Source organism: Callospermophilus lateralis, chromosome 18, assembly GCF_048772815.1.
Source record: "Callospermophilus lateralis isolate mCalLat2 chromosome 18, mCalLat2.hap1, whole genome shotgun sequence".
Classification (NCBI taxonomy): Eukaryota; Metazoa; Chordata; class Mammalia; order Rodentia; family Sciuridae; genus Callospermophilus; species Callospermophilus lateralis.
Genome location: NC_135322.1, coordinates 65,164,931 through 65,190,312, shown reverse-complemented (window position 1 = coordinate 65,190,312; position 25,382 = coordinate 65,164,931). Strand labels below are relative to the sequence as shown.

General features: G+C 66.4%; 1 protein-coding gene across 1 annotated transcript in view; it reads right to left on the bottom strand.

Moving 5' to 3' along the window:
* Window positions 1-9,737: 9,737 nt before the first annotated feature.
* Window positions 9,738-25,382, bottom strand: part of Znf469 (zinc finger protein 469) — a 39,072-nt gene continuing 23,427 nt past the window's right edge. Inside the window, exons 2-3 of the mRNA XM_077105690.1 lie at window positions 24,041-24,104; window positions 9,738-22,109 (exon numbers count right to left, since the gene is read on the bottom strand). Coding sequence (XP_076961805.1) covers window positions 10,860-22,007 — 11,148 coding nt within the window. The 5' untranslated portion in view covers window positions 22,008-22,109; window positions 24,041-24,104 and the 3' untranslated portion in view covers window positions 9,738-10,859. The remainder of the gene's footprint in view (window positions 22,110-24,040; window positions 24,105-25,382) is intronic.

Here is a 25,382-nt window from a genome sequence, read left to right as displayed (position 1 = left end):
CCGCCCCGCCCCGCCCCCAGCCCCTCAGCCCCGCCCCTCCCGGCCGTTCTTCCCCGCGCTGACCCCGCCCCCTCCCGGCCCGTCTTTCCCCACGCTGGCCCCGCCCCAGTCGCCGTGGTCCCGCCCCTCCTGGCCGGTCCTTCTGTGTGTGGGCCCCGCCCCGAGGCGCCTTCCCCGCCCTAGGTGGATCTCCAGCCTTTCCACTCCCCTTAGGTCTCTAAGACTAGAGACCACGCTCGGACTTGGCCACCTATTCCGTCCCTGGGCGCCAGCTCCGCCCCCAAACCAGACCCGACGTGACGGTCTCTAGAGCTGGGCCCGCCCCGCCCCCTCCGCTGGACAACCCCGTCCCACGGCCTGGGTCCCGCCCTGGGTCTTGGGCTCAGAGGCCCAGTCCACCTGCGCAGTGGGGACCGCTAGCGCGGGAAGGGAAGCCCGAGGCCTCTACGCCCACGTTTGTCCTAGGCCGTAATGGGGTGTGGAGGGGCTCTGGCCCAGGAGGGGCTTCCATCCAAGCTGTGGAAGCGGCCCCCGGCAGCAGTGACTCCCTTATGTCTTCGCCTTAAAGGGAGCTGGAACCTGGGCTCTTCCCCCGTGGGTTTGGACCTGGCCAGAAAGCACAGCGGGGTCCAGAGGCCAGCAGCCCCTGACGCTGCCCTTGGGCCTCTTTCCTCAGGCTCTCTTGCCCCTGCCGGCTCCTGGCTGGAGGCCCTCCAAGGAGGTTCCCAGTAGCACCTCCCAGATCAGGAACGGCAGGTCCGCAGATAAAGAACCCACCCTCTTGCTATTTGGGATATGTCCCTGAGGTCCCAGGGGTGGCCCCATTTTCCAGTGAAGTCACTGAATCTCAGGGATGCACTAAAGTTGGCAGATTTGAGGGTCAGCCCACTCCCAGGAGCGGCCTTCTATCCTTTTGTTATTCTTGGGCTGCATTTGGACCGCGAGTTGGGGTACAGGGTCTATCAGGAAGGCTTTTCCAGAGAAGACCCGCTGACCTCCCCCTCCCTCCACAGGCAGCTAGTCAATGGGACAGCTGTCACCAGCATTGTCATGGGTACAGGCTTGCCTAGCCTGGGCACTCCAAGTGGGAGCCCCCATCTTATTCCCACGTCTGTTACCAAGGCCCGCATTCTGCAAGAGGAGGGTATCTCCTGCCCCAGCCACCACCCTGAGGGAACTATGGAGGAGAGTGGCCAGTGGACAGGGGGCTGGGGTCCATTCCCTTGGACAGAAACACACTGAGGTCAGGAGTCCAGAAATCTGCGGGCAGACGCTCAGCTTGCCTCTTGTTGCTCTCTCTGCGGGGCGGTGGGGACTGCCCTCCTGTGGCTGGGGAGAGGGAAATATGTCCCACTGGTTCACTAAGCCCAGGGTCCCCAAATACTTGCCAGCTAGGCAGAGGACTCCATGTCCCCACCTCCTCCCCAAGGGCAGCTGCTTCACAGGAAAGGCCCTGGGAGCTGGGGGGTGATAGAGGAGGCTGCTTAGGCCAGCCCTGTTCTGGGTTGAGGCTGGTGCACAGCCAGAGGCTTGAGCTGGATCCTGTGCAGTGGCTGGAGAGCTGTGTTGAGGTGGATTCTGAGGCTCAGCGGGAGGATTAGTGCCAAGGTGTGGGGTTAGTGGTGACTGTCTAGGCTGTGGGTGACAGTGACTGTATACCTTTGGCCCCTTCTTTGCCTGCCTGATGTACTTTGTCGATCCCACATATGGATGAAACCTGCAGCCCTGGGAGGAGGGACACGTGGTGGGTCAGACACAGAGCCTGCAGCCCGGTGCAGAATGAGAGCTGGCCCTGGGGCCGGCGGTCCTTGCCACATCCCGCCACTGAAGCTCCACTGGGCTGCTCTGCCCTTCACCCTCCCCTGCCTGGGGAGGGAGCAGCCCCCGCCCAGGTGGGACAGGAGGAGCAGGAGTGGGGTGCTGAGGGTGGCCAGGGGAGCCCCCCAGCCACTGCCATCCACAGACTCCCTGGGAGTCATTTCCACCTGGCCCTGCATGTCCCGGTCAAGGTCATCCGTGGAGGACAGGATCACATTCCCCAGAGCCAGGTGTCCTTGACACCTACCAGAGCAGGGGACTCTGCTCCTAGCAGTCTGCCCAGCCTGGTCCTGTAGCTCCCTGCTCACCCTCCCAGATGGGAGGGTGCCCGTCCTGGAAAGGCTGCCAGGGGGCCATTGGCCAAGGGTGTCCACCTGAGAGGTGGCGTCACCGTGAATGTCTCCAGCAAGCCGCTCCCAGGATCTGGTGCAGCTGTTCAGTGGTCATGCCCGTCAGAAGGGGCAGGGTGGGCCTGGGGCGTGGGAAGTGCAGCCCTGGCAGTGCCCAGAGACCTCCTCCTGGAACAGCCTGAAGAGGAGATGTCGGCACAGGGGGCGCGCAGCGGAGTGCAGGCCTCATGGTGCTCCGCCTGGGGGTCTGAAGGCCCGGTTCTGGGCTGTGCAGGGGAGGGTCTCCTCCGCCTCACCCCCCTCACAGTGGGGGCAAGGGAAGAGGGCTCGGATGGCCTGAGTGGCCTCCCCTCCCTCCCTGGACCTGCATCAGCACAAGGGCTACCCTCCAGGACAGGTGCATTGTCAGTGGCTGGCCCAATGTCCCCACGCTGTCACACCCCGTGTGACCGATGCAGAGCTCTCTGGGGCAGGGTGCACCTGCCCCCATATTACAGATGCAGAAAGGGGTCTTGTTCCTCTCCAGGAGCCCTGCAGCTTGGAAGTGGGAGAGCTGGGAGGTGGTCCCGGGAAGCCTCGACGCACCCCTCCTTTTCCTTTGTACTGGGAATTGAGTCCAGAGGTGCCCTTACTACTGAGCCACATCCCTTTTTATTTATTTTGAGATAGGGCCTCACTAAGTTGCTGAGGCCAGTCTTGAACCTGCGATCCTCCTACCCCAGCCTCTGATTGGCTGGGATCAGATATGGCCTCCCTACCTGGTTCTTGAGAGTCCCTCTTCTTAACTCTGATCTGGAGATCAGAGAACTGCCTTAGATTCTGCTCTGCTGCCTTGGGGTGACCCTGGGCAGGTTCTTGACCTCTTGGTCCTGTTTCCTCATTGAAACATGGTGGGCTGCACTGTCGGGGCTCCAGGAGCCCAAGCACCGAGGCTCTGGGCTTGTGCCTGCTCTGCCCTCTGTCAGGTTGCTCCTCTGACGCTCGCTTCTAGCTGGCCTGCCCCAGGAGCTCTCTGGGTGGGCAGTAGCTGTGGGTGAGCGGGCCAAGAGTGGCCCCTCCCAGGTGCCACGCCCTGCACAGGCTGTTGGGCTACCATCAAGGGACTCACAGAATGTTCTAGAAACTTAGACTGGACCTTGAAGAATGAAGAGGATGCTCAGGAAAGAGTGCTGGGACAGGAGCAGGTGCAGAAGCTGAGCCTGTGGCCAAGAAAGGCCTGAGGTCAGAGGTCAGGTCCCCTGGACACTGGACCACACATAGGTGCCTCTGTCCACCCACTGCAAACCCACCCCAGGGTCAGCCCATGCCTAGTGTCTGTGACTGCACCTCAGGGGCTCTGAGATGCTGGAGAACTGCTGCCTCCCCATGCTGCACCATCACCCCAAACACTGTCTGTCCCTACTGTAGGCCAAGGGGTGGGCTGCACTGTCGGGGCTCCAGGAGCCCAAGCACCCGTGGCTCTGGGCTTGTGCCTTGCCTGTTTCTGCCCTCTGCCCCTCAGAGCACCCCTCTTGGGCACCACTGTGGTAATCTCGCACATGCCTGTCCTCCCGAGGGCCTTAATCCTGTGGCCACGGGGCTTTGCACGAGTTGTGTGGGCCGCTGGGCACATCTGTCCTTCCTGTTGCCTGTGCAGCCTGCTCCCCCTGAGAGTCTTGCAGCACCACCAGACAGAACTGGGCCCCTGTCCCAGCTTGCAGCATTCTGGCGGCATCTCATGGCAACAGAGAGGGGAGCCCTTCCTCTTGAACGCCCTGCCCTGAGCACCGATGCCCAGCAACTGGCCTCTGCCCACAGCGGCTCTCTGAGGAGCTGGGATTGCCCTTTGCCAGGCAGGTGAGCTGGGGCCAGGAGGTCAGCCACTTGCCTGAAGCCACCCAGCAGGCCTGCCAGCTCTGGACTCACCCAGGAATGGCACACACTGCCCAGAATGGACGCTGGAGGCTGCTCTGGGGGATGGCGCCTAGACCTTGTGTCCCCTCTGCCAGTCTCCCCGGGCGCTGGAGTCACGGGCAGCTGTGCCAGGGGCTGTCCTGACACTCATCAGCGCTGGCTCTGTGACGGGTTTAATTAACTTCCTGTTTCAATGGGGATAATGAGTTCTAGCACCATGTGACTCCATAAGGAGGTCAAGGCAGTGAGGATGTCAGAGTGAATTAAGTTTGGAATTGGAGGCCGCAGCAGGAGGGCGGGGGACCTCTGCGCCACGCTGCCCCAGCACCCCCTGGGTGGTGGGTGGCTGCCCTGTGCCGACTGCCCTGTGCCGTTGGCTGGGCGGGCGCTGGCTCTGCTCCACAGCTGGGGACCTCCAGGCATGTCCAGGTGCCTGAGGACTGCAGATAGCCGGGGTCCTGCTGTGCAGGCCTCCTTCTGGCCCCGGTGGTCTTCTCTGTGGAGCCTGGTGCTGGGGCCATGGCCAGGACTCCCGGGGCTCTTGTCTGGAGTCCATCCCCAGGTGTCGGCCGAGGTTCACGCTTCCTCGCAGCTGCCCTTCACGGTGGGCAAGGTGGTGCCGGCCAGGCAGGAAGTGCTGGCGGGACGTTCCTTCTCTGAGAGGCGGTGGCCACGCCACGGACAGGCTCTGTGCCTGCCCTCCTCCTCTGTCCCTCTGTCCTTCCCTCCCATCCAGAAACAGCTGCGGAGCCTCCGTCTAGGCACTGGAGTCCACAGTGGCCCCACATGCCCTGTGGCTGCGGAGTAGGGTCTGGCAGGAAGTGGACAATGGAGGTAGTGGGCAGGCTGTGGCATGTGGCCGGGACCGAGCCTATGGTGTGGAGCCGTTGGCCTGCTTTGGCCAGCGGGATGTCTGCAAGGTGAGCAGAGGCCCATTAAGTGGGCACTGACTTGCTGGAGTCTGCGTGCCGTGAGGAGGCCTGTCCAGCTGTGGGTTACCCCTGCGGGCTGGCCCACACACAGCACCTGCCTGAGTGAGCCCAGGTGAGGCCCAGGCCCTTCCCAGCCAGCTCCCAGAAGCACGGCACATCCTAAGTCCTTCTTTTTGGCCAGTGGCTCCTGGGCTGGTGGTCACACACTAGTTGGAAGCTGAGACAGAACCAGTACGTGGAGCACGGGGCCCTACTTGCTCTGGGACTGGGCGGCCGGCAGGGGCTGGAATGGCTGCCCGTGGTGTCCATCAGCCAAGCTCTCAGCTCGGGGTGGTGGGTGGCCACGGTGCTGAGCGCTCAGGCACGTGGCCAGCTCAGCTGTGGGTGGGCGGGGTGTTGAGGTGCTGCAGTAGCCTAGTGGCTTACGTTCGGTGCAGAGAGAGGACGCTGCAGGAAGGTGCCCTGTCCTCAAGCAGAACCAGAGGAAGAGGCAGGAGAAGTGATGGTCTCTCCAGCCAGGACAGAGCTCAGGGCAGCCATGGGCAGGATCAAGGGCCATGGGCAGGATCCTGAAGGCCGCAGGGCTGGGGCCCGGAACCCGAGTGGGCTGCCCCTCAGCAGCTGGCCGGCACAGAGGGCAGACAGTTGTCCATGGGAGAGGACACCTTGCCTGGACCAGGACCCTAGGGCGAAGGTAGACATGCAGAGTCACCCTCAGGAGGCCAGACTGGGCTGGAACCAGGAGTCCAGTGTGGCCTGGCTGGACTGGGCACTGCCCGGGGCGAGAGACTACTCACCATCCCTCCCCTGTTTGGGGGTGTCGAGGGCCTCTAGCCTCGTCCTGTGTCTCACAAGAGAAGGTGCCCCCAGCAATGGCGTGGGCCTCACCCACTCCTGGCCTGGTGGGGACAGCAGACCCCAGGCTGGCCCCTGATGGAGTTCCCGGGTGGCCTCAGGTCATGGGGGGGGATGTTTTCCATGTGGTCAGAGAGCAGCTGTGATGGCTATACCTGGTGCCCTGACCCTCAGCTGGCCCTCGCATGGAGAGGTGAGGCCTGGAAGCTTGGTTTGTTGTGTTCTTTCTTGGTCCTGGGGATTGGACGAGGGGCACTTGACCAGGAGCTATGCCCACGCCCTTTCATCTCTTATTTTAAGACAAGATCTCAGCAAGTTGCTGAAGCTGGCCTTGAACTTGCAGTTCTCTTGGCTCAGCCCCCCGGGTCGTTGGAATCACAGGTGTGACCACTGTGCCCACCCAGCCTCTTCTTGAGTCTGGGCTCCACGGCTGCCAGTCCAGCAGGATGTGGCTGCCCAGCTTCCACTTCCTGTTTCCGGGACTCGGCCACTGCTGTGAGGGAGCCGCAGGCCGGATGTGTGTGAGCCCTCGCAGGCCTCCAGCCGGGCTGCCCGTGCGGGCCTCCCCAGGCACAGTCGGAGCTCAGGGGGCGAGGGCTGCTCTGAGCACAGGGGGCGGGTTTGCTTTGCAGCCAGCAGGAGGACGGAGGGCTGGAGGTGCCGGTGGAGGACAGAGGCCCCGCCATGACAGACCTGGGGTGGAGGCAGCCCCGCGCGGCTCTCAGAGGCCTTGTGGGGTGGTCTGCTCTCTCTGCCAGCGGGGTCTGCGGCCTTGGGTGCGAGCGAGGCTACCCGTACCTCTCCTTCCACCTCATGCTGGTCAGTCCAGGAGGGCCCCTGCGGTCCCCCGTTTCTGGCCCCGGCCTGCCCATTATGATTAGCTTTGCCCGGGGTCCTGTTCCAGACAAGGGTGCCTCACAGGGCGGGAGACCGTCGCAGGCATGAGCCAGCGGGGTCCTGGGAATCACAGCGCACCTGGACCTGGACCTCACGGGAAGATGCTGAGGGTCAGGGCTGGGAACGGTTTGCAGGGGCTTGTGCCCATTTAGTAAGTGGGGAACAGAAGCCCAGAAGGGACACTGGTTGGCTGGAGGTCTCCTGCCCCCGCCTGAGGCCCGCCACCTTTGGTGCCTCGTCCCACAGTCAGGGTGCGCCTGCCTTCCTCCCTGGGCTCAGGCGGCTGGGCTAAGTGCTGCCTTGCACCCCAGGCAGACCCTGGGCTGGGGGACGGCGCTGCTGCCCCGTCCTGCCCAGGGGCCCCAGAGGGGGCAGAAGGCAGTAGCCTTGAGTGCTGTTCAAAGGGCCACTGGTGGTCAGTGAGACCTGTGCTGTGGGAAAGGGGTTGGCCTCAGGCGCGGGCCTGGGGCCAGGTCAGGTCCCCCCAGGACAAGGGTGCCACCCTGAGACGGCGCTGGCCAGTCCCTGCAGCTCGGCTTCTGGAAGCTGCTGTATGCTGCTGCTGGGTCTCACAGCCTGCGTGCCACGTGGGGACAGGTGGTGTGGTCGGGAGGGAGCTCCCCTTGCCACCGCACCTGGCAAGTGCCACCGCCCTGTGGGACACTTCAAGGAACCCGACCTGGTCCCCCGAGTCGTGAGCACAGCCCTTCCCTGGTGGCATCTGCTTCCCTGAGCTGCACAGGCATCTCTCTGCACACCCCCGGGCTCTCGAGGGTGGGGTTCCAGAAGGTGCCTGCAGCCCCCCCACCCAGAAGGCTGCCCGCGGTGATGGGTTCTCTGGGGAACCAGCGGCTGCCAGGAACCTGTGCCTCAGGCCGGGAGAGGCCGTGCCAGCCAGTGGGCTGCCTGGGCCCCACAGCCCAGCGGCTCTGCTCAGGCTCTGCGGTCCTGTCCTGGGGGTGAACCCAGGGGCTCTGCCACTGCCCACCTCCCTGGGCAGGTTTGGGCCAGACCTTGGGGCCTCTGAGTGGACCCATCTGGTGACCTCTGTAGACACACGCCCTTGCCTGTCTGCCCTGCAGCTCCCATGGTGGGAAGCCGTCCTGGGGACAGGGTCTCTGGGCTGGGAGGCTCTGTGTGCAAGCAATCCTGTCTGCCCACAGGGCCAGGGCTTTGCACTGCCCACTGCAGTGCCTCAACCCCAGCCCCCGAGCACCAGTCCTGGGCTCCCAGACCAGCTCAGTCCTTAGGGAGCCCGCCTCCACACTGGACACACCTGAACCACTCACTCCAGGGGTCTGTGTGGCTGGTGGGTGGACACCTGCGTCTGCCCTGGGGCTCAGTGGGTGTGTGCCTGGGGACTCCCGTCCGTGGGGCTTGCTCCATGTTGGTGCACGTGTGCAGCTCGCCTGTGCCGGAGAGTGCTGTCGTGGGCCACGTGTCAGTGTCTGAGTGCGGAGCTCCCTGGCCTGCTCAGGTGTGGGTGGTCTGGGGTGGACTGAGCAGGTGGGATGGAGAGGCCGGGCTCCCTGGCCAGGTGGATGCTGCCACCTAGTGGCCGCGGAGGGTCTTGGCTGCAGCGTGGGCTGGGGGCCCCAGGGGGTGTACATGTGGACGGAGGCAGGGCTGGCTCATGCAGGTCCCTAAGCAGGGCCTAGATGGTTGGGGAAGGGTCCTTGAGTCAGCCCCTCAGGGCGTGTGAAAGGCCGGAGTGCCCACCTGCCCAGCTGCCTCCTGGGACCGGGGATCTGAATGGGGCAGGGCAGGACTGCTGACCCGGCCACCCCGTCTCCACCCGCTTTCTGAGACGCGGCTCCGATGGCTTACTCCCCTGACCTGCTCCCACCCCGAAGGCTGAGGCCTCTCTTCCTCCCCCTGTTCCGGCTCTCCAACCTCCGGGCTGAGGCCCTGCTGTGTAGCCCAAGACCCCCTGGAGACCCAGCCCCCTGCGCATCCCCCAGTGTACTCCACGTCCCAGAACCTGTCCGGGGTCCCTGGGCAGGGCTTGGTCAGGCTCCCTTGGCATGTACCTGGGACAGGGGAGGTGACCACAACTGCACTCACAGAGCCCTTCTCTGGTAGGTCACTTTGTAGAGTGGGCCACCTGCAAAGGCTGGCAGAGGCCACAGGCCATGAGCAGAGGGGGCCCAGTGGCTGGCTGGGGTTGAAAGCCGGTGGGGACCTGGAGGGGCAGGACTGGTGGAGGGGCTGTGTGGGCAAGGGCCGGGCAGGGCCACTCCATTAGACCTGTGGGCCTGTGGGGCAGATCTGCCATCAGAGGAAGAGGCCACCCTGGGCTTGGACGCTGGGCTGAGACCCCATTATGTCCTGTGGAACTGTGGGGCTGATCTCCCCCCCGCACATATGGCTGGAGCCTCCAGAGCAGCTCCCTCCTTTGCCCAGGAAGAGACTGCCCTGGAGGGTCAGCCTCACCTGGCAGAGGCTTGTCCCTGGATATTGGGGCCTTTAAGGATACAGCAGACCCCAGGGGTTGCAGCCAGGGTCGGGAGTCTGTGGGTGCCGCCCCTCATGATGCCCAGCACCCCCTAAGTGGGGCCCTGCTAGGTGCTCCCCAGTCCTCCCCTCCGCTCCCAGGGCCCCTCCCGAGAGCCAGGGACTATGGAAGCAGCAGAGGAACTCCACTCCACCCGCACTGTCAATGGCCGGAGGATTGGCAGGCCTGGGAGGCAGGACAGCCAGGCGGCCTCAGGGACCCAGCCTGGCAGCTGTCTTCCGGGCCTGGCAGGCACCAGCTCTGCCAGGTGACCTCTATTGAGACCCTGACAGCCTGGGCCTTGGCCTCCCCCCATAAACGGAGTGCTCAGCATGTCCACCCAGCCCACTGTGCCCTCAGGTCCTGCCTGCGTCCTCCCAGCCCGGGCACAGCCTGGCACATGGTGGCCCCAAGAAGTGCCCTGGAGACGGATGTTTCCTGGCCCTCGCTCTGGGGCGTGGGGCGGGTGGGGGAGAAGGAGACGCCATCCAGCCGGGGTTTCTGCGAAAATAGTGGGAATATATTTGAGAAGATGAGTTAGCTGTGATTTTTACAGTATGGCTTCAGAGTCTCCGTCTTCGTCCACACGAGATGCTCTCTGAGGCCCACAGTACCTTCTAGAGAGGCTGATTTGGTCTCTTTTGAGATGTCAAAATAAAACCTTTGACACACATGGCACCAAGCTAAGAGCCAACAGGACAGCCAGCCTCCAGCCTGAGCGCCAGGGGGCAGGAGCCTCCCACGCCTGCCCCTGGAGGCTCCTGCTCTCCCAGGACCGCACCAGTGGGGGCAGCCAGTGCTCGGATGCTCTCGCCCACGAGGCCCTGAGGTGTCCCTCGCTGTGGGGACTTCAGGCTGGAGCCTGGCTGGAGGCCAGTGAGACTCAGCCGGGCGTCCTCAACCTCCCTGACCCGGAGTCCTGCCCAACCCCCTGGTCCAGATTAAGTCAAGGCACCTGTATTCACATTACAACACGAAAGTAGCACCAGAAACCTCAGCGCAGAGTCCCCGGGACAGAGCGGAGGGTCTGCGTGGGCGGGCCTCGCCTGGTGGAGCCCCGGGCGCGGCCTTCTGCAGGAACCCGTGGGAGCCTGGTCGGCCCCCAGGAGCCAGTTGCAGCGGGAGCCTCCACGGTGTGGCCGGTGGCTGGCACAACCCTGTGGCCACAGGGAGGAGGCCTGTTGTGCTGTTGGGGACCAGGTGGCTCAGAAATGGCCCATGTGGAATGCCCTGCCCCAGGGATTCCAGCAGCGGCAGCAGCAGCAAGACTCAGAGGGGCGCCGGCCCCAGCTTACTTCCCCTGGGTGACGGGGTCCCAGTGCATTCCACGGCCCGTGGCGCCTTGCTGAGAGGGCACACAGGGCTGGGGAGGGCACGGTCTACTTGCTCTTCAAGTACTGGGTACCAAGGAGGCAGCAGTGTGGTCTCAAAGGGACTGCAGCTGCCCATCCCTCTCCCCTGTGCTCCGGCGAGAGAGGGGCTGCTGTGCCCGGCAGCCTGCGCAGAGCACTGCCCAGCTCCTGCAGGCTGGGGCAGGCAGGTGCCCCGACTTTCAGCTACACTGAAGGAGAGTGGCGCAGAACCCGCGTGCCAGGCGCCCCACAGCCGCCAGAGCTCCGGTTACTCCGAAGTGAACTTCTTTAAAGGGATCTTGAAGCTGGTCAGTCTCTGGCCAAAGAGCTGGTTGAGGAGGTCACTCTGGGACTCCGCAGTGCGGTGGTCTCGGAGTCTGGTGGCCGCGGCACTGTGGACAGCTCTACCCCTCTTGGGGGCCCTGAGCAGGAGTCTGGCTTGGGGACTGTGCTTGCTCAGTGCCTCCCCGCTGTGGGCACGGCTGTGTGCCTCCCGCTGCTCTGAGGGTGGTGGCCTCATCTTACCGTTCTGGCTACTGGGTCTGGGCTTGGTGGGGAGCACGCGGCTGGGAGCAGGCTGTTTTCGGGGGGTCCGGAGGGGCTTGTGGGGGGCCACAGGGGCTCTGCCCGAGCCCCCCACACCTTCACGCTTGGCCAGCTCCAGGGCCTGGCTCTTCCTCCTCTTCTCCCTGCCCTCGCCCGTCTCCCTGGGGCTGGGGGAACCACGGGGCCCCTGGTCTCCAGCCTCTCTCGGGCCCTTGGTGCAGCCCCTGGCCTGGGTTCGAGATGGGGACTTAGCTGAGGTGGGGTTTGGGCCAGGGTGTAGGGGCCTGGCTGGGGTGCTGGCTGTCTCGCTTTGGAGCCGCCCACTGGCTGGTTGGGGCTGGCTGCCGCCTCCTGTCTTGGTGCCAGGCCATGGGCACCTGTTGCCCTGGGAGCTGGTTCTTGGCTTGGCTTTGGGGGAGGTGGGCTTCACCCTATCCTCAGTGCTCTGGGCCTGCTCTCGGGGTGCCGGGCTCCCTATCCCCACGGGCTTCCTGGGTTGCACCAGGGGTTTGGGTGCATTTCTGGGAGTGGACGCTGCTGCTCCTTGCTTTGGTGGCTTGGTGGCACCACCCTTGTGGGAAGGACCCCTTGTACCCCTCTCGGGTGCCACATGGGGTGTGGACACCTGCTTCTTTTTTTGGAACGGGAAGGGGTCTCCTGGGGAGCCATCAGACACACATTTGCTGCGGGCGCCCGGGCTCCTGTGTCCCCCTGAGAACAGGGGAGGAGGCCCCTTTTCATCCTGGGGAGGCTGCTGCTCGCCTGGCCAAGCCTGGTCCTCAGGCCTCTCTAGGGTCGGGTCCGGTCCCTGGTCACAGCTGCCACCAGCCAAGGCAGTGGGGAGAGGTGACAGAGCCGGGGGTGGGAGCTCCTGACTGTGTGGTGGCCGCTGGTCTTCCCTGGCGGCGGGGCTGGATGGGTTGGGCCAGCTCTTGGTGGTGCTGGGAGCCGATTCTGGGCAGAGCTGGGGCAGGGCAGGGCTGCCTAGGGACAAAGGCCCGGACAGAGGCCCGGACAGAGGCCCGGCCACAGCCACACCCAGCCCTGGGGGGCTGCTGGGCACAACCACCTTTCGCCTTTTGCTGGGCAGCACGCCCTCGAGGGCCAGGGCCTTCTGCCTGGGGGTCGCTGGCCGCCGCACACTGCGGAGCGCCAAGGGCTGCTGGCTGCCCCTCAGGTGCTTCTCCATGTGTCGGTCGAACTGCTCCTTCTTGGCAAAGGTGTAGTTGCAGGAGCTGCAGACAAAGGACCTCCTGATGACATGCATGACGTTGGCGCAGAGCTCGCACGCGTACAGTGGCGTGTGGGGCAGCTCCCGCTCCTCCTGCAGCCCATGCACCCCACCCAGGTGCGCCCGCAGCTCGCAGAGCTCGGGGTAGACGCCCGGGCACCGGGGGCAGAGGTAGACGCGCTGCGGGCTGTGCACTGCCAGGTGGCGCTGCAGCTTGAAGGGCTTGGGGAACCGCTTCCCGCAGTGGTGGCAGTCTCTGGAGGGGTCCCTGCAGGCTGCGTGCATAGGGACAGCTGGCAGGAGCCGCTCACTTTGGGGCCAAGGGTCAGGGGCCAGGCTGGGAGACATCTTGGAAGAGTGGGTGGCGGAGCTGCTGGTCGGAGCTGCTGGGCTGCTGCCGCTGGCTGGCCTCGTCTGCTCCCTGGGCGCCTCCTCCTCAGCTTCCTGTTCCCCCTCTGACGTCTCCCTGGGGCTCCCACTTGCTCTGTCCCCTGTGGGCCTGCTGCTGCGGGGTCTGTCCGGCTCCACGATGCTGTCCAGGAGGTGTGTGTGGGTGCTCTCGGGCGCCAGGTCGCGGGGCAGGCCCCCCCAGGGCTGCTGCGCCTGCCCCCTGCGGGCGAAGCGGGCAGCATGCTCCCGCAGGTGCTGGTTGTACATCCAGACGTCGGCCACCTCCTTGAGGCACAGGCCACAGGCCCAGGGCCCCGCTCTGCCCTGCAGGTGCCTCTCCTGGAGGTGCTCCCGTAGCTGCTGCCGCGAGCAGAACCTGCGCTCCACGCACAAGTAGCAGGTGGGGGGCGGCGAGGGGCTGTGTGCCAGCTTGTGCACGTCCAGCTCGCCCAGGCTGCAGAGGCGCTGGAAGCACACCCTGCACTTGTAGGAGGCCCTCCTGCCCCGAGCGGGCAGCTCCCCGCCTCCAGCCTGAGCCGGCCTGGCCGCCCCTGGGGTCCTTTCGCTCCCTGGCCCCTGTGAGTCTGCTGCAGCCCTGGAATCCAAGAGGCTGGAGCTGAGCAGGCCGGCGAGGTCGCTGCGGGGGCCCAGGAAGCACAGGTCTCGCATCTCCAGCTTGGCACTGAGCATGTCCAGGTCCTTGGCATGACGCGGCAGCAGACTGGCACTCCCAGGAAGCCCGTCGTCGTAGCGCTCTCTCTCCAGGTCGGGGGGCTCTGGGCTCTCGGCTCCCAGAGGAGGGGGCTCATCGCTGGGGGCCCGCAGGCCCAGGCCTCGCCATGCCGCTGGGACCATGTGCAGTTTAGGGATGGCCTCTGACTCCGCGTCTTCTGCGCAGCAGGATGGGGCCTCTTCCCCGGGGCCAGCTTCCCGGTGGGGCTCCGGGGCCCACAGGCTGAGGCTGGGGGCCCAGGGGTCGAGGCTGGGTACCTTGCTGTCCAGGAGCCCATCCAGGAGGAAGGGCTCGGGCAGCACCGCGGCCTCATCCTCCCAAGGGTCCTGCAGGGAGAGGCAGAGGGAGCCCGCGTCGCTGAGGTCTGGGGGCAGGTGGGTGGGGTGCAGCAGGTTGCCCCCCTCGCTGCGGGGTTCTGTGGGTGGCGGGCGCTGAGGCCTCCTGCACCCCTTCCCGTAGACACGGGGATTCTTCTTTTGAGTGAAGCGACCATCCACAGGGAAGAGCTGGGAAAAGGACACCTCTTCATCAAGTGAGCTTGGAGGGTCCACGGGCCCCGGGCCCTGGGCATCAGGGACGGTGCCCTGAGGCCCCTGCACCTCAGCCTGGGCTCCTGGGCGGCTCCGAGGGCCGCTGCTGATGGTATTGCCCACTACAGAATTGGATGCCTTTGGAGGGTCTGGTGCCCCCTCCCCTGTGCGCTTGCCTGACCTGCCCCTGGCCCCTCTGCTGGCCCCTGCAGGCTGGCTCCCGGCAGCCAGCTTAGGCTCTCGGATGTGTCTTGGTCCCTGGCACCGCCTTGCTGAGGCTCCCCGCCACCCTGCTCGCAGTTCCCCAGGCAACACCCCTTCTGTCTCCCTGTCCGTCTTCCCCAGATGGAGCTGCTGGTCTCTGGGTGACTTTGGTGCCATCTCTGCACTCAGAACCCCCAAGCCTGTGTCTGCCTTGTCCTCTAGGACCTCAGGCCCCAGAGTGGCTGGGCGAAGCCACTGCCCCACACTGGCCTCACACGCTCCCTCCCGTGAGAGGCAACAGCTCAGAAGGGCTGCGTGGTTGGCGGCTGCCACCACTGGGCTTGCACTGCGCCCATCTGGACCCGCGCCTGCGGAGGCTGGGGCAGGGCTCTCCTGCCGGGCTCTCCCAGTCCCCCGCTTTCCCACCTTCCTGTTCCATTTCCCCTCTGGCTTGGGGGAGCCCAGGGGCTCTGCAGTTCGCCTCTGGTCTTCTCTGTTCTCTGTCTGTTGGGGATGGAGCTGGTCCACCTCCGGGGGGCCTGGCCTTCTGGGCTTTGGGGCTGAAGCCCTCACATCCTCCCCCTGCTCCACGGGGCCCGGGGGGTGTGGGAGCTGGTCGAGGGGAGAACCTGGGGTCCTGGGCTCGCCAGGGCTCCTCCTGGCTTCCTCCAGCGTCTCGGGACCCAGGGTGTCCTCAGGCACTGTGGAGCCCTGGATGGGGGAAGGCCCAGAGGTGCGGCCAGGGCTCGTTACTGAGGGACTTGGTTGGTCACCCCCAGGCCCCTTGTGGCTCCTCTTCCTGGGGCCCCGGCGTGCCCCAGGGCTGGGCTGGCAGGTGGCGGGCTTGTGTGGCGGGTGCTTCCTGGCCCTGTGCCTGTTCAGACCTGGCCTGGAGCGGAAGGAGGCCGAGCAGGTCTCACAGGTCACAGGTAGCCTGGGCCTGGCTGGGGCGTGGCTCTCCTGGTGGCCTGTCTCTGTGGACTCTGGGTTCTTTTGGAAGCCTTGGGGCCTCTGTTTGGGGTCCTTCTGGGGTGTCAGGTGGGGGACACTGGCTTGGCTCTGCGGGGAACCAGACCTGAGGTCACAGGCTGTGCTGCTGGAAGAGGCGGCTTGGGCCTGGCAGAGCCCCGCAGGAGACGGGGGCCCCGCTGGGCCACCGGTGTCAGCTCTGGGAGCTCTTCTGCGGCCAGTGTGCCTGGCCCCAGGTGTCCCTGGGTCCCCCTCTGCCTCTCTGCCGGCCCCGGTCTCACCTCCTGGGTAGGCATGAGGGTCGGGCTCTGTGGCCCCTGGTGTGGTGGGCACAGCTGAGGGGCTCCCCGCTTCCCCGTGGCCAAGGAGGAGGGTATTGCTTGGGGGCTCTGAGGAGGGACCCTCGGACACACTGAAGGGGCTGCTGTCAGTGGCTCTGCTCAGGTGGGGGTCTGACAGCCAGAGCCCTTTGACCATCTCCGTGCCATCTTCAGTGGGAATGCTGGCCGGGCCAGCAGCCTGGGCGATCACTGTGGGGGAGGTGGCCCCTGCGGCGGGTGGAAGGCTGTGGTAGGCGGGAGGCCTTCCCAGGCCCTCTGTCGTGGCACCCTCTGGAGTTCTCAGTGGGCCGACTTCGAGGCCATGGTCCTTGTAGGTGGGGGTCGGGGCAGCACTGAGCTCGGGCTGGCAGCAGGGAGGGTCTTGGGGGCTTCGGGCCCTCAGGAGAGCGCAGCCAGGCGGGGTCTCCTTGGGGCCACCACGGCTGGTTGTCAAAGATGGAAGAGCTGCCAGGGCCTCCCTGGCCCTTGCACCTGGGGGGGCTTGCACACGGCTGGCCCCTCCCACCTGGCCCCAGGCAGAAGGGGCCGGCGGACCCTGGGCACAGGAGGCAGGTGCTGGGAGCAGCCCCGAGGGCTGGCCTTGGGCCTCCGGGCCACTGCAGGGCGTGGAGGGAGGGTCTTTCCCGGCCAGGGGCTCGAGGCTGCAGGGAGCTAGGGCGGCCGTGGCAATGGACGTGGCGGCTAGGGTGCCCAGGTCCCCAGCGTGGGGTGCAGGGCTCTCCCTGTTGTACAGCAGCTGCGGGTCAAGGCCTGAGCTGGACACCTTCCCTGGACCTCTGACCTCAGGTCCCTCTTGGGTGTGGGCAGCCATCAGGGCTGGTGGTGAGCGAGTCCCACTGGGGCACGAGGGGCCTGGAGTGGGCTGCGCCTGCTTCCCAAGGCCCAAGGGCGCCTGGCTTTCCTCAGGCTCAGGGGTGCCCCTGGCCGGCCTGGCCAGGGGGTTTCCAGGGTGGGCACTGAGCCTGGCCAGGCTACCTGGGCCCCCTGGTTTCCTCCAGTTAACTGACTGAAGCCAGCTGGCCTCTCCACAGCCCTCCGGCTTCTCAGCTTGGCCAGGCGGGCCCAGTTGTCCGTCTGCCTGGGGCGGCAGCTGAGGTCCAGTGGCTGCAGGGTCAGCTGTGACCTGCTTGCACCCTGGGGAGACGCTTTCCACACCGGGCCCTCCTGGGCCTGGGGGGCCCCTGTGCGGAGGACCACGGGCAGCAGCAAGCGTCACCCCCTGTGAGCCCTGGTCGCTGTCATTGGTCCTGGCTCGCGCCTCCAGGACCTGGAGTGGCCGCAAGCAGAGGGAGGCCAGGGCCTGGGGCCTCTTGCTGGAGCTGGCCTTGGGCACCCAGCCAGGACTTGGTGTGTGGGGGTCCTGAGGCTCCCTGCCCTGAGGTGCTGGGGCAGCCCCCTTGCCCTCAAATCCAGGCCCCTCTGTCATGGGGAAGAGGAGCCCAGCCCCTTTGGGTCCTCCTGCTCCGCCCCCAGAGTGTTCCTCGGAGGTGACACGGTGACAGGCACCTGGAGGCAGATCCCCATCTGCCCGAATCGTGAGGTCGGGAGCCAGATAGACGCTAGGGTGGCCGCGTGCCCATGCAGGGGGTCCTTGGCCGTACCCCCCTGCCTCAGGGGGCTCTGGGGAGCGCCCTCCACTCTGTTCACAGGGAAGCCACAGAGGGGTGTCCTCCGTCCCCTCATTAGGAAGCAGAAGTGCCTGGTTTGGGCTGCGCCTGGCCGACTGCGTGGCCTCCAGCTGTCCACGGAGATCTCGGCCCTCTCCTTCCTTCTCTGAGACTCTGGCCATCTGCTCTGCCTGGGAACTGGTGCTGCTCCCCGGGGGCCCAAGAGCAGCACCAGAACCTGGGTCTGCGTGGGTGCTGCGGGGAGGCACTACTTGCCCTGGGTGGCCGGGGCCTGGGTAGGGCCACTCTCCCTGGAAGCCCCCGCGAGCCCCTTCCTCCGTGGCTGTGCCTGTCTCTACACCTTCCTGGCGGACATTAGCTTCCCCAAGGCCCATGAGGTCCAGTGCTGAGACTGTGTCCCCAGGGATCGAGGCTGGCTCTGGGCCTGGGCCGGGGCACACACTGTTGGCAAGTGGCACTTCGCCAGGCCCTCCTGGGGTGCCCTGTGTGTCCCCCGTCCTCTGCAGCTGGCTTTCCAACTCGCTGACCAGTCTTTTGATTTCCAGTTCCTCCTCGGACAGACTGCTGAGGCTGCTCTCACTCCCCTTCCCAGGTGCAGGGGGCGCGGGCCCCTCGCGGGGACACTTGTTATCCAGGGTCTTTCCCCCTGAGAGGCCAGGAAACTGGCTGGGCAGCATTGGCGCCTCTTCCTCCAACAGCAAGAAGGGTGGGCAGAGAGGGTCCAACAGAGGTTTCCTTGGGGGGGCGTCGGCTGGTGCCGTGGGCGTGTGGGCATCCCCGTCTGCAGACCGGCCATGGCACAGTGGTGGATCGAATCCGTCCTCGGGCAGCCCCACAAAGAGGGAGGTGGACTCCAAGGTCAGCGGTGAGGGGGCGCTCCCCGGGCGGGTGTCAGCGGCGTAAGGTGAATGTTTGAGAGGTCTCGGCTCAGGGGTCTCCATGCTGTCTGGGCCGAGGTGGTCTCTGGGTCGGAGGAGCCATTCAGTGGATGCGCTGCTGCTGGGGTGGGGCTCCTTTCTGGCAGGGGGGCCCCTCACGGAGTCTCTGTCAGGGCCAGCAGGGTCACAACCTGCATCAGCGTTCTGAACAAGCAGGACGTGGGGTTCGGGGTGGGCAGAGACGAGCTTCAGAAGCCCTCCTGGATGGTCAGCAGGACAGTCCTCTTTGTGGTGGGGCCCGGGGGCACCCAGCAGGTCCCCGGGGCCTGGGGCGGGAGGGCTCTGGCTGGACAGCAAGCAGGCTTGGCTTCCTGGTGGCCGGGATCTGCCAGGCTGTGTTGGTTCTGGGGCTGGCGGCCTGGCACCTTCTCTCTCACAGATGGCTGGAGAAAGACTGGGCCCGTCTCTGAGTCTGGTGGCATCGGGGGCTGATTCTTGGGCTGCTGCAGGCCCCTGGGCCTCCTGGGGGAAGTCCGAGGGCGGCTGGTCTTCCTCTGGGCCCTTGCTGTTGGCAGGAAGCTGTGGAGGATGGTTGGGCGGTGCCAAGGGGCCATCAGTGTGCTGGAGGCCATGCTCCACAGCGGCCTCTCCAGCATTGGGGCTCCCTGATGGGCTGCAGGGCCCTGCCAGGGCTGGGGTGCCCCTGTCCTTTCTGGCTTCTGGCCCCTGGCCTTTCCTGGGGCCCCGGGGAGAGTCCTCCTCCCTTTTCTCACCTCCCTGCCACTGCCTACGGCCGGGGCAGGACCGGCCCCGGGAGCTAGCACCCCGTTGACGGGGACACTCCTCCTCGGACTCAGAATTGCACTCCCTGAGCCTGCTGACCTGGGCACTGGGCAGAGCCCTCTGGGTCCGAGGGGGGCCGGGCGCACCTCGCGGTGCCTGCCGCCTGGGGAGCTTGCTCTTCTGCTGCACCATCTGGTGGATGAGCTCTTGGCTCCAGGTGCCACCCCGGGCCCTCCTTTTCCGGGGGTCTTTCTTAGCGGGTAGCCGCAGGCGCCTGGAGCTCCTGGTCTCTGCAGTGAGGGAGGTGGCTCTCGGGGCCCGGCTGTCTGGATCTGTGTGGCCCTGGGCCTGAGTTCTGAGGTCCCGGGTGTGGGGCGGGGGCCGCTCAGTGCTGTGGCCTCTCCTCCTGGGCCTCAGGCAGGGTCCCTTGGGGCCACTGGCTATGTCCAGTTCCTTACGCAGCAGCTTGAACTGCTTCCCTCTCCTCTGCGGCTTGACTAGGCTGATGGCATCTGCCTCCATGGGCACCAGGCCCAGAGAGCGGGTTTTGGGCCGATTTCCGGGTGGGCAGCTTCTGTCCCCAGGGCAGGGGGCTTGGGACTCTGGTGTGTCAGCTTTGGCTGGGAGCAAGTCCTCGGCACTGTGCTCTGGGGTCACCCCTGACCCGTGGTTGGTAGGTGGCCCAGGTCCAGGTCCTCTGGGGCCAGAAGGCTCCTCGTCGGTGAAGACATCGATGAAGCTGCTGTCTATCTCGGGGTTGTCCGACTGGTACTCCAGGCCGTTGAGAGCCTCAGTGATGAGGCTGTCCAGTTTGGCCTCGTCCTCCATGTCCAGGTCTGAGGCAGGGAGTGGGAAGGGGGTGGCTAGGCTGGGCAGGTAGCTTGTCCTCAGGGGATCATCCCTGGCTATCAGGAAGGGGACAGTCTGGCCATGGCTGAGTGGGCCTGTGTGCATGTGGGCGGGAGCCTTGGGGGTGGTGGTGGGTACGGGGTGCCCCGGGGGCTGCTGGGAGCCATCCCCGGCCCGGGCTGGCCTGCAGAAGTGCCTGTGGGCCAGGAAGCCTGCCAGGCTGCCGTAGTTGCGGTCACACTGCCTGCATGTCAGCAGCACGTCCAGCTGGTCCAGGCTGGCACTGCTCAGGGAAAAGTGTTGGCCGGGGTAGGGGGGCGGCTCCCGGGGGAAGCCCTGCAGCAGCTCCCTGCCGGCCCTGGGGCCCTCGGCGCCCAGCCCGTCCCTGGGGAAAGGGAAGGCCTTGGCTGGCTCCAGCTGGTAGTGGGTGGGGAGGACGTGGGGGGGCTCTGGGGATGGGAATGAGCTGCCGGTCTCCTGGGGGTGGGGGGGTGGGTGGAAGAAAGCCGAGGGCCCCAGGGGGCCAGGGGGCTGGCTGTCCTCGGAGCTGGGGCTGGTGGGGCTGTTGGAGAGGGAAGAGCAGCTGCTGCTGCCCACCGTGCTGGTGGCGGGCGAGGGCAGCGGGGACTCTCTGGGGGAGGCACCCAACACCCTCGGGGCAGGCAGGCCAGAGGCCCCTCCCCCGAAACGCAGGGGCTGGGCCCCAGGGTCACCTAGCCCGCGGTAGGGGAGCAGCCCGGGGGAGCGGCCTGGCTGTCCAGCGCTGCTTCTCACCACCGCCAGGGCCTCCCCGGTCCTGGCTGTTTGGCAGGCAGCACTCAGGCCTGCCTGACTGTCCCCCTGCCACTCGGGGGTGCCCCGGGGGCATGGCAGCTGGCTCAGTATCTCCATTTGGTGGGGGCTCGGCCCAGGGGGTGGGAGCACTTGGGCCCAGGGCACAGGCGAGCCCTGCGGGAGGCACAGCCCCTGGCCTGGGCCAGAGTGACCCTCAAGGAGTGTGGCCCTGGCGGCGTCTGGGAGGCCCAGGGCCCGTGTCGGGTAAGGGGCTGCTGTGGGGTCCCACAGGTGGGGCAGTCCTGTGGGCGGAGGCCCTGGGGCGGTCAGCTCACTGTCCACAGGCTCTGGGCTGGCTCCCACCCCATTGGCTGCATGTGCCTGCCCTGGAAAGGGCCGCCGGGACAGAGGGTCTGGGAGTGCCCCGGGGCTCGCCATCCCATCGTGGGCTAAGGGGGCTCCGTCAGGAAGGACTTTGGTCAGGCTCTTGTGCAAAGTGTCAGGGAGGGGGCTTGGGGCCAGGTGAGTAGCACCAGTTGCGGGGAGGGCACCCCCAGGGTCTCTGGGGTCATCGAGGCCACCAGGCTGGCTGGGGTAGCAGGGAAGAGTGCAGAGGGCAGGCTGGGCAGGCAGTGGGTAGGCAGCTGTGCCCACGCCGGCCTCCTGCCAGGGGCCCGAGGGCTGGCGGAAGGCGAACAGCAGCCCCCCGTCAGCACACTCGTGACTGGCTGTGTCCGCGGGGAAGGGCTTGGCGCCGGCCCCGGGAGGGGTCTGGGATGGGAAGGGGAACTGGAAGGAGCCCCCCAGGGGGCGGCCAGGCCTGCTGCCTTCAGGAAGAGGCTCTGGCTCCTGGGGAGGGACCCTGAAATCAGCACCTGGGAAGTGGTCTGCAGCAGCTCGGGGCCAAGCATGGGCCCCGCTGGCCTGGAACTCGGGGCGGGGGGCTGGCCCCTGAGGGCTGGTGCCGCTGCCCTGGGGGGCCCGCGGAGGCAGGGGCCCTGGGGTGGCCTTTGGTGAGGTATAGTCGGTGGAGGTGAAGCCGGAGGGGGTCTCCTGGAAGCACCTTTGGGAGTTGTGCTCTTTGGGGGCAGGGGGTGCCTCAGCCCTTGGGAGGCTGGGCCTGGGGTGGGCTCCAGCCCCTGGGTCCCCGGGGCCTGCTGCTTCTGGGTCCCGAGGGGTCTCGCACTGTGGGCCCTCAGGGGTCTCATCTAGGGTGAGCTTGGCCCTGGAGCTGGTGACGCTCAGACAGTAGAGCTCTGGGGGGCTGCTGTCTGCCCTGCCCACCACCCACCTGTGAGCCTGTGGGTGACTCCGCCGGGGGGCGGCCTGGGTCCTCAGGAGCAGGGCCTTGGGCTCAACCTCCTTGGCTTGCCTGGGCTGGACCTCGGGGAGCTCCTGGGCCTGGGCCCGGCCGCCTGCCTCCCTCGGGCCCTGGGTGGTCCTGCTCCCTGGGGTGATGAGGGGCTGCGGGGGACGCCCCAGGCCACTGACGGCAAGGCAGGGCTGCAGGTCTCCCGTCATGGTTTGGGGCGGTGCTCTTCGGGGCCGCTCCCCCGGCATGGCCCCACCGTCCTGGGCGCTAGGAGGATGCAGTGGTCCGAGGGGGGCCACAGGGCGTGGGCTGGGTGGCCATCCTCACCCCCTGGGGGTCCCTGGGGAAGCCTGCAAGGAAAGGGCAGTAATGAGTGGGGGCTGGTGGGGCGGGACGGCCCTGGCCCAGCAGGGAGGCCGTGGCCAGGCCAGAAGCAGGCCCTGCTGTGTGGCCATCGCAGACGTCCTGCTTTAAGGGAAGGGCTGGGCAGCTCAGTGCTTGGAGAGGCCCGAGAGGGTCTCATGCCAGATGGAGCAGGGACTCTGGGAGCTGCTAGGCGAGAGACGGGATGGGAAGGGGGAGAAAAAAAGGAGACCAAATGGGAGGGGGAGGGGCCGCCTGGGGTCTGAGGGTCTGAGAAGACCCCTGGGCTCTTCCAGCCCCCTGAGGCGCCTGCCAGGCTGTGGCGAGAGGCTCATGTGCAGGTGGGGGTGGGGCCAGCCTGGCAGTTGGGGTGGATGCTCACTCCTGCCAGGGGCCTCTGTGGGCAGCCCAGCCGCAGGACCCCTGGTGGGGGACGTGGAGACCTCCTTGGAGTCACACCTGACTTTTGTGGGGGTCTGTGGAGGACCCGCCGCTACACCTCAGTCCTTGGCTGGAGATCCCTGCCTGGGGGTTGCCTAGGAGGGTCTCTAGCCCCCATTCTGGGGAGTCCCCAGCCTCAAGAAGGTGCAGGCTCCTTTCAGGGCCCCCAGGACCCCAGCTCAGGCCTCTGGGGAAGCCCAGCATGGCCTCCCTGCTGGGCTGGGGTCATTCCTGGTCTGCGAGGCCCGGGGTTGGCTGCATCCCCTCCTGCTTCCCTAAGCACACTCCCATCTGCCCAGCAGTTCCGTCTTCATTTGGGTGCCCCAAAGGACCTTGTCCGAGATTCCCTTCTAGGAGTGACCCTGGGCTACCTGCCCCACATCACGGATTCTCCCCCTTCCAGCCACCAGCCGGGCCATGCAGCGGTCACCAAGAGCCACTCTGGTCTCACGTGTCCTCAGGACGGGTCCCAGGGTTGCATGGTGGGTGCAGGGTGGGGGCTCCTCTCTACCTCCACAGGCCATCGGCCCAGGAGAGAGGCTGATGGAGGGCAGAGGCGGTCACTGATGGAAGGCCTGCAACAGGGCAGAGGAGCCTGGACGCGTGCCCACCACCAGACAGCCAGCAGGCAGAGCCGACTCTGCTCTTGGGGAGACCCAGCTGCACCCCACATGTGGGGCTCCCAGGGATGCTCAAGGGCCAGGCCCAACCTGCACATCCAGCCAAGGACAGGCCACCCTGCCCTGCAGTCCCCTCCTGGGGTGTCCTGCCTTTGTTGGGGCCTGAGGGTCCCAGGTCTCTGCCTGGGTGCTATACCAGTGGCTCCCAGCAGAGGGCACCACTACACTCCACCCCCGTGCCCAGAGGGGGATGTGCTGCCAGGCGAGGTGCCCCTTCCTCCCAGGCCACCTCTAGGCCCCTGCCCATCCCACTGTGGGGGAGGGCCTCTCCCTGTCTTGTCCTCAGGGATGCCTGTTGGGTGACAGGTGGCCAGGCAGCAGAGCCGAGCCGAGCTGCTGAGCACCGTCTGGCTTGACTCCCTGGCCGGCCCGGTGGGTCTGGCCACCTGGCTGCTTCCAGACTCCCGCCCAGGGCCAGGCTGCAGGGAGCCCGCATCTGTGGGTGACACCTCCTCCGCTCTTGGGCCCGAGATCCTTGGGCTGGGCTGAGGAGGCTGCTGGCAGGCACTGGGTCCCACGGGCCTCGTCTCCCACAAGGCCATCAGGGCCGGGAGGCCTGGGGTCTGGGTGCTATAGGACGCAGGGACCCCTGGACAACACTGCCACACCTGCCCCAGCCCAGAGCTGCGGTGTCAGGCCTGGGCCAGCCCCGGACGCCTGGCTCTGGGAGGTGGGCTCTCGGTCGGCTGCCCCATCCTGTGTGGGGAGATGGAGGCCAGGTGTGGGTTCCTGTGGGACAGGGGCGACTCTGGACAGGGGCAGCTGCCAGGGTCCAGGCGGCTGGCCACTGAACGTACCTGGGGAGCTGGGGCTCCTTGGTGTGGTCGACACACAGCCTCTTGGGGAGCGGGGTTTTCCTGGCTGCAGAGAAAGGAAAGAGGGTTAGTTGCTGCTGGGCGAGGCTCTGGCCCCAAGCCCTGGGAGCCCAGGAGGGCACGGCCCCCTTGTCCGCAGACACCAAGAGGCAGGAAGCTTGCCCGGGAGACAGGGGTGGCAGGCCCCAGGAGGCCAGCAGGCAGGTCAGCCAGTGGAACCCTGCGGGCTGGGGTAGGCATCTGACGTCCTGTCATGGCTCTGTCTTAGGCACAGATCAATCATTCACACAATTACAAGACGGGTGTGGGCAGGCTCCGTCCCCCTCCCTGTGGACCCTCGCCCAGTCCTGCCAGGAGTCGAGGGTGCACCTTGTGTTTCCTTCCGAGGAGAAGAGGCAAAATGCCAGCCAATGGGGTGGACGGTCCCCTCCTTTCCTGGACTCATCTGCCCCACGCTGCCTGCAGCTTCCTGCCCTCAGAACCCGCACCATTCCAGGGCACGCCACGGAGGGGCTGCTGCCGGCCCTCCCCACCGCCACCCCCACAGCTGCAGGGGGTCCAGGGTCCTCAGCCTGGCCTCAGCTGGGCAGTGGGTAGATGGAGAGAGACTGTCAGATTGACCCCTGTGGGCTTTAAATGTGGCCAGGTGCTGTGTGACCCTGTCCCTGGGGAGGTGCACCCCAGTTCCCCCACCTGAATGTGGGTTTGGGTTGGGCCCAGCACTCTGCTGACAGACAGGACCTTGCAGGCCGGGCCATGAGAGCCACTGCAGCCGCCCCTCCAGCTCTCACCAGGCGCACAGGGTGAGTGTGTGTGGGGTGGCCCCGTGTGGCCCACAGAGGTCTGAGTGGCAGGGAGCCCCAGCAGCTCTGCGGCCCCTGGGAGCCTTCATAGGGGGCCGCGTCCCCTGCTGACACCCCGCCTGCAGCCGCTGGAGACCTGCTGGCACCCTCTGGGCCACACCCCTCCCTGACCCAAGACCACCAGGCAATGAAGGGCAGTAGGCCACTGCTCCCCGAGAGTCACTGAGCGCACAGGCTGCTCCGCACCCAGTGGCCAGCCCAGCACCACAGCAAGCAGGCCTCTCCCAAGGTGGGCAGACGTCCACCATTCACTCTCAGGCTTCACATCTGCACCAGACGCTGTGCTGGGACTGGGCATGTGGCCTCCCGCTCACCAGAAGGACAGAGTCAGCAATAGCTACAGACGAGGCGGCTGCCTCGGAGAGGTCCCGTGGCCTGGGGGAGGTCACCCAGCCAGCATGTGGCCTAGCCGGGACCAGGGCAGGGGCTGTCCCTGTGTCCCTCTGTGCGTGACACACACC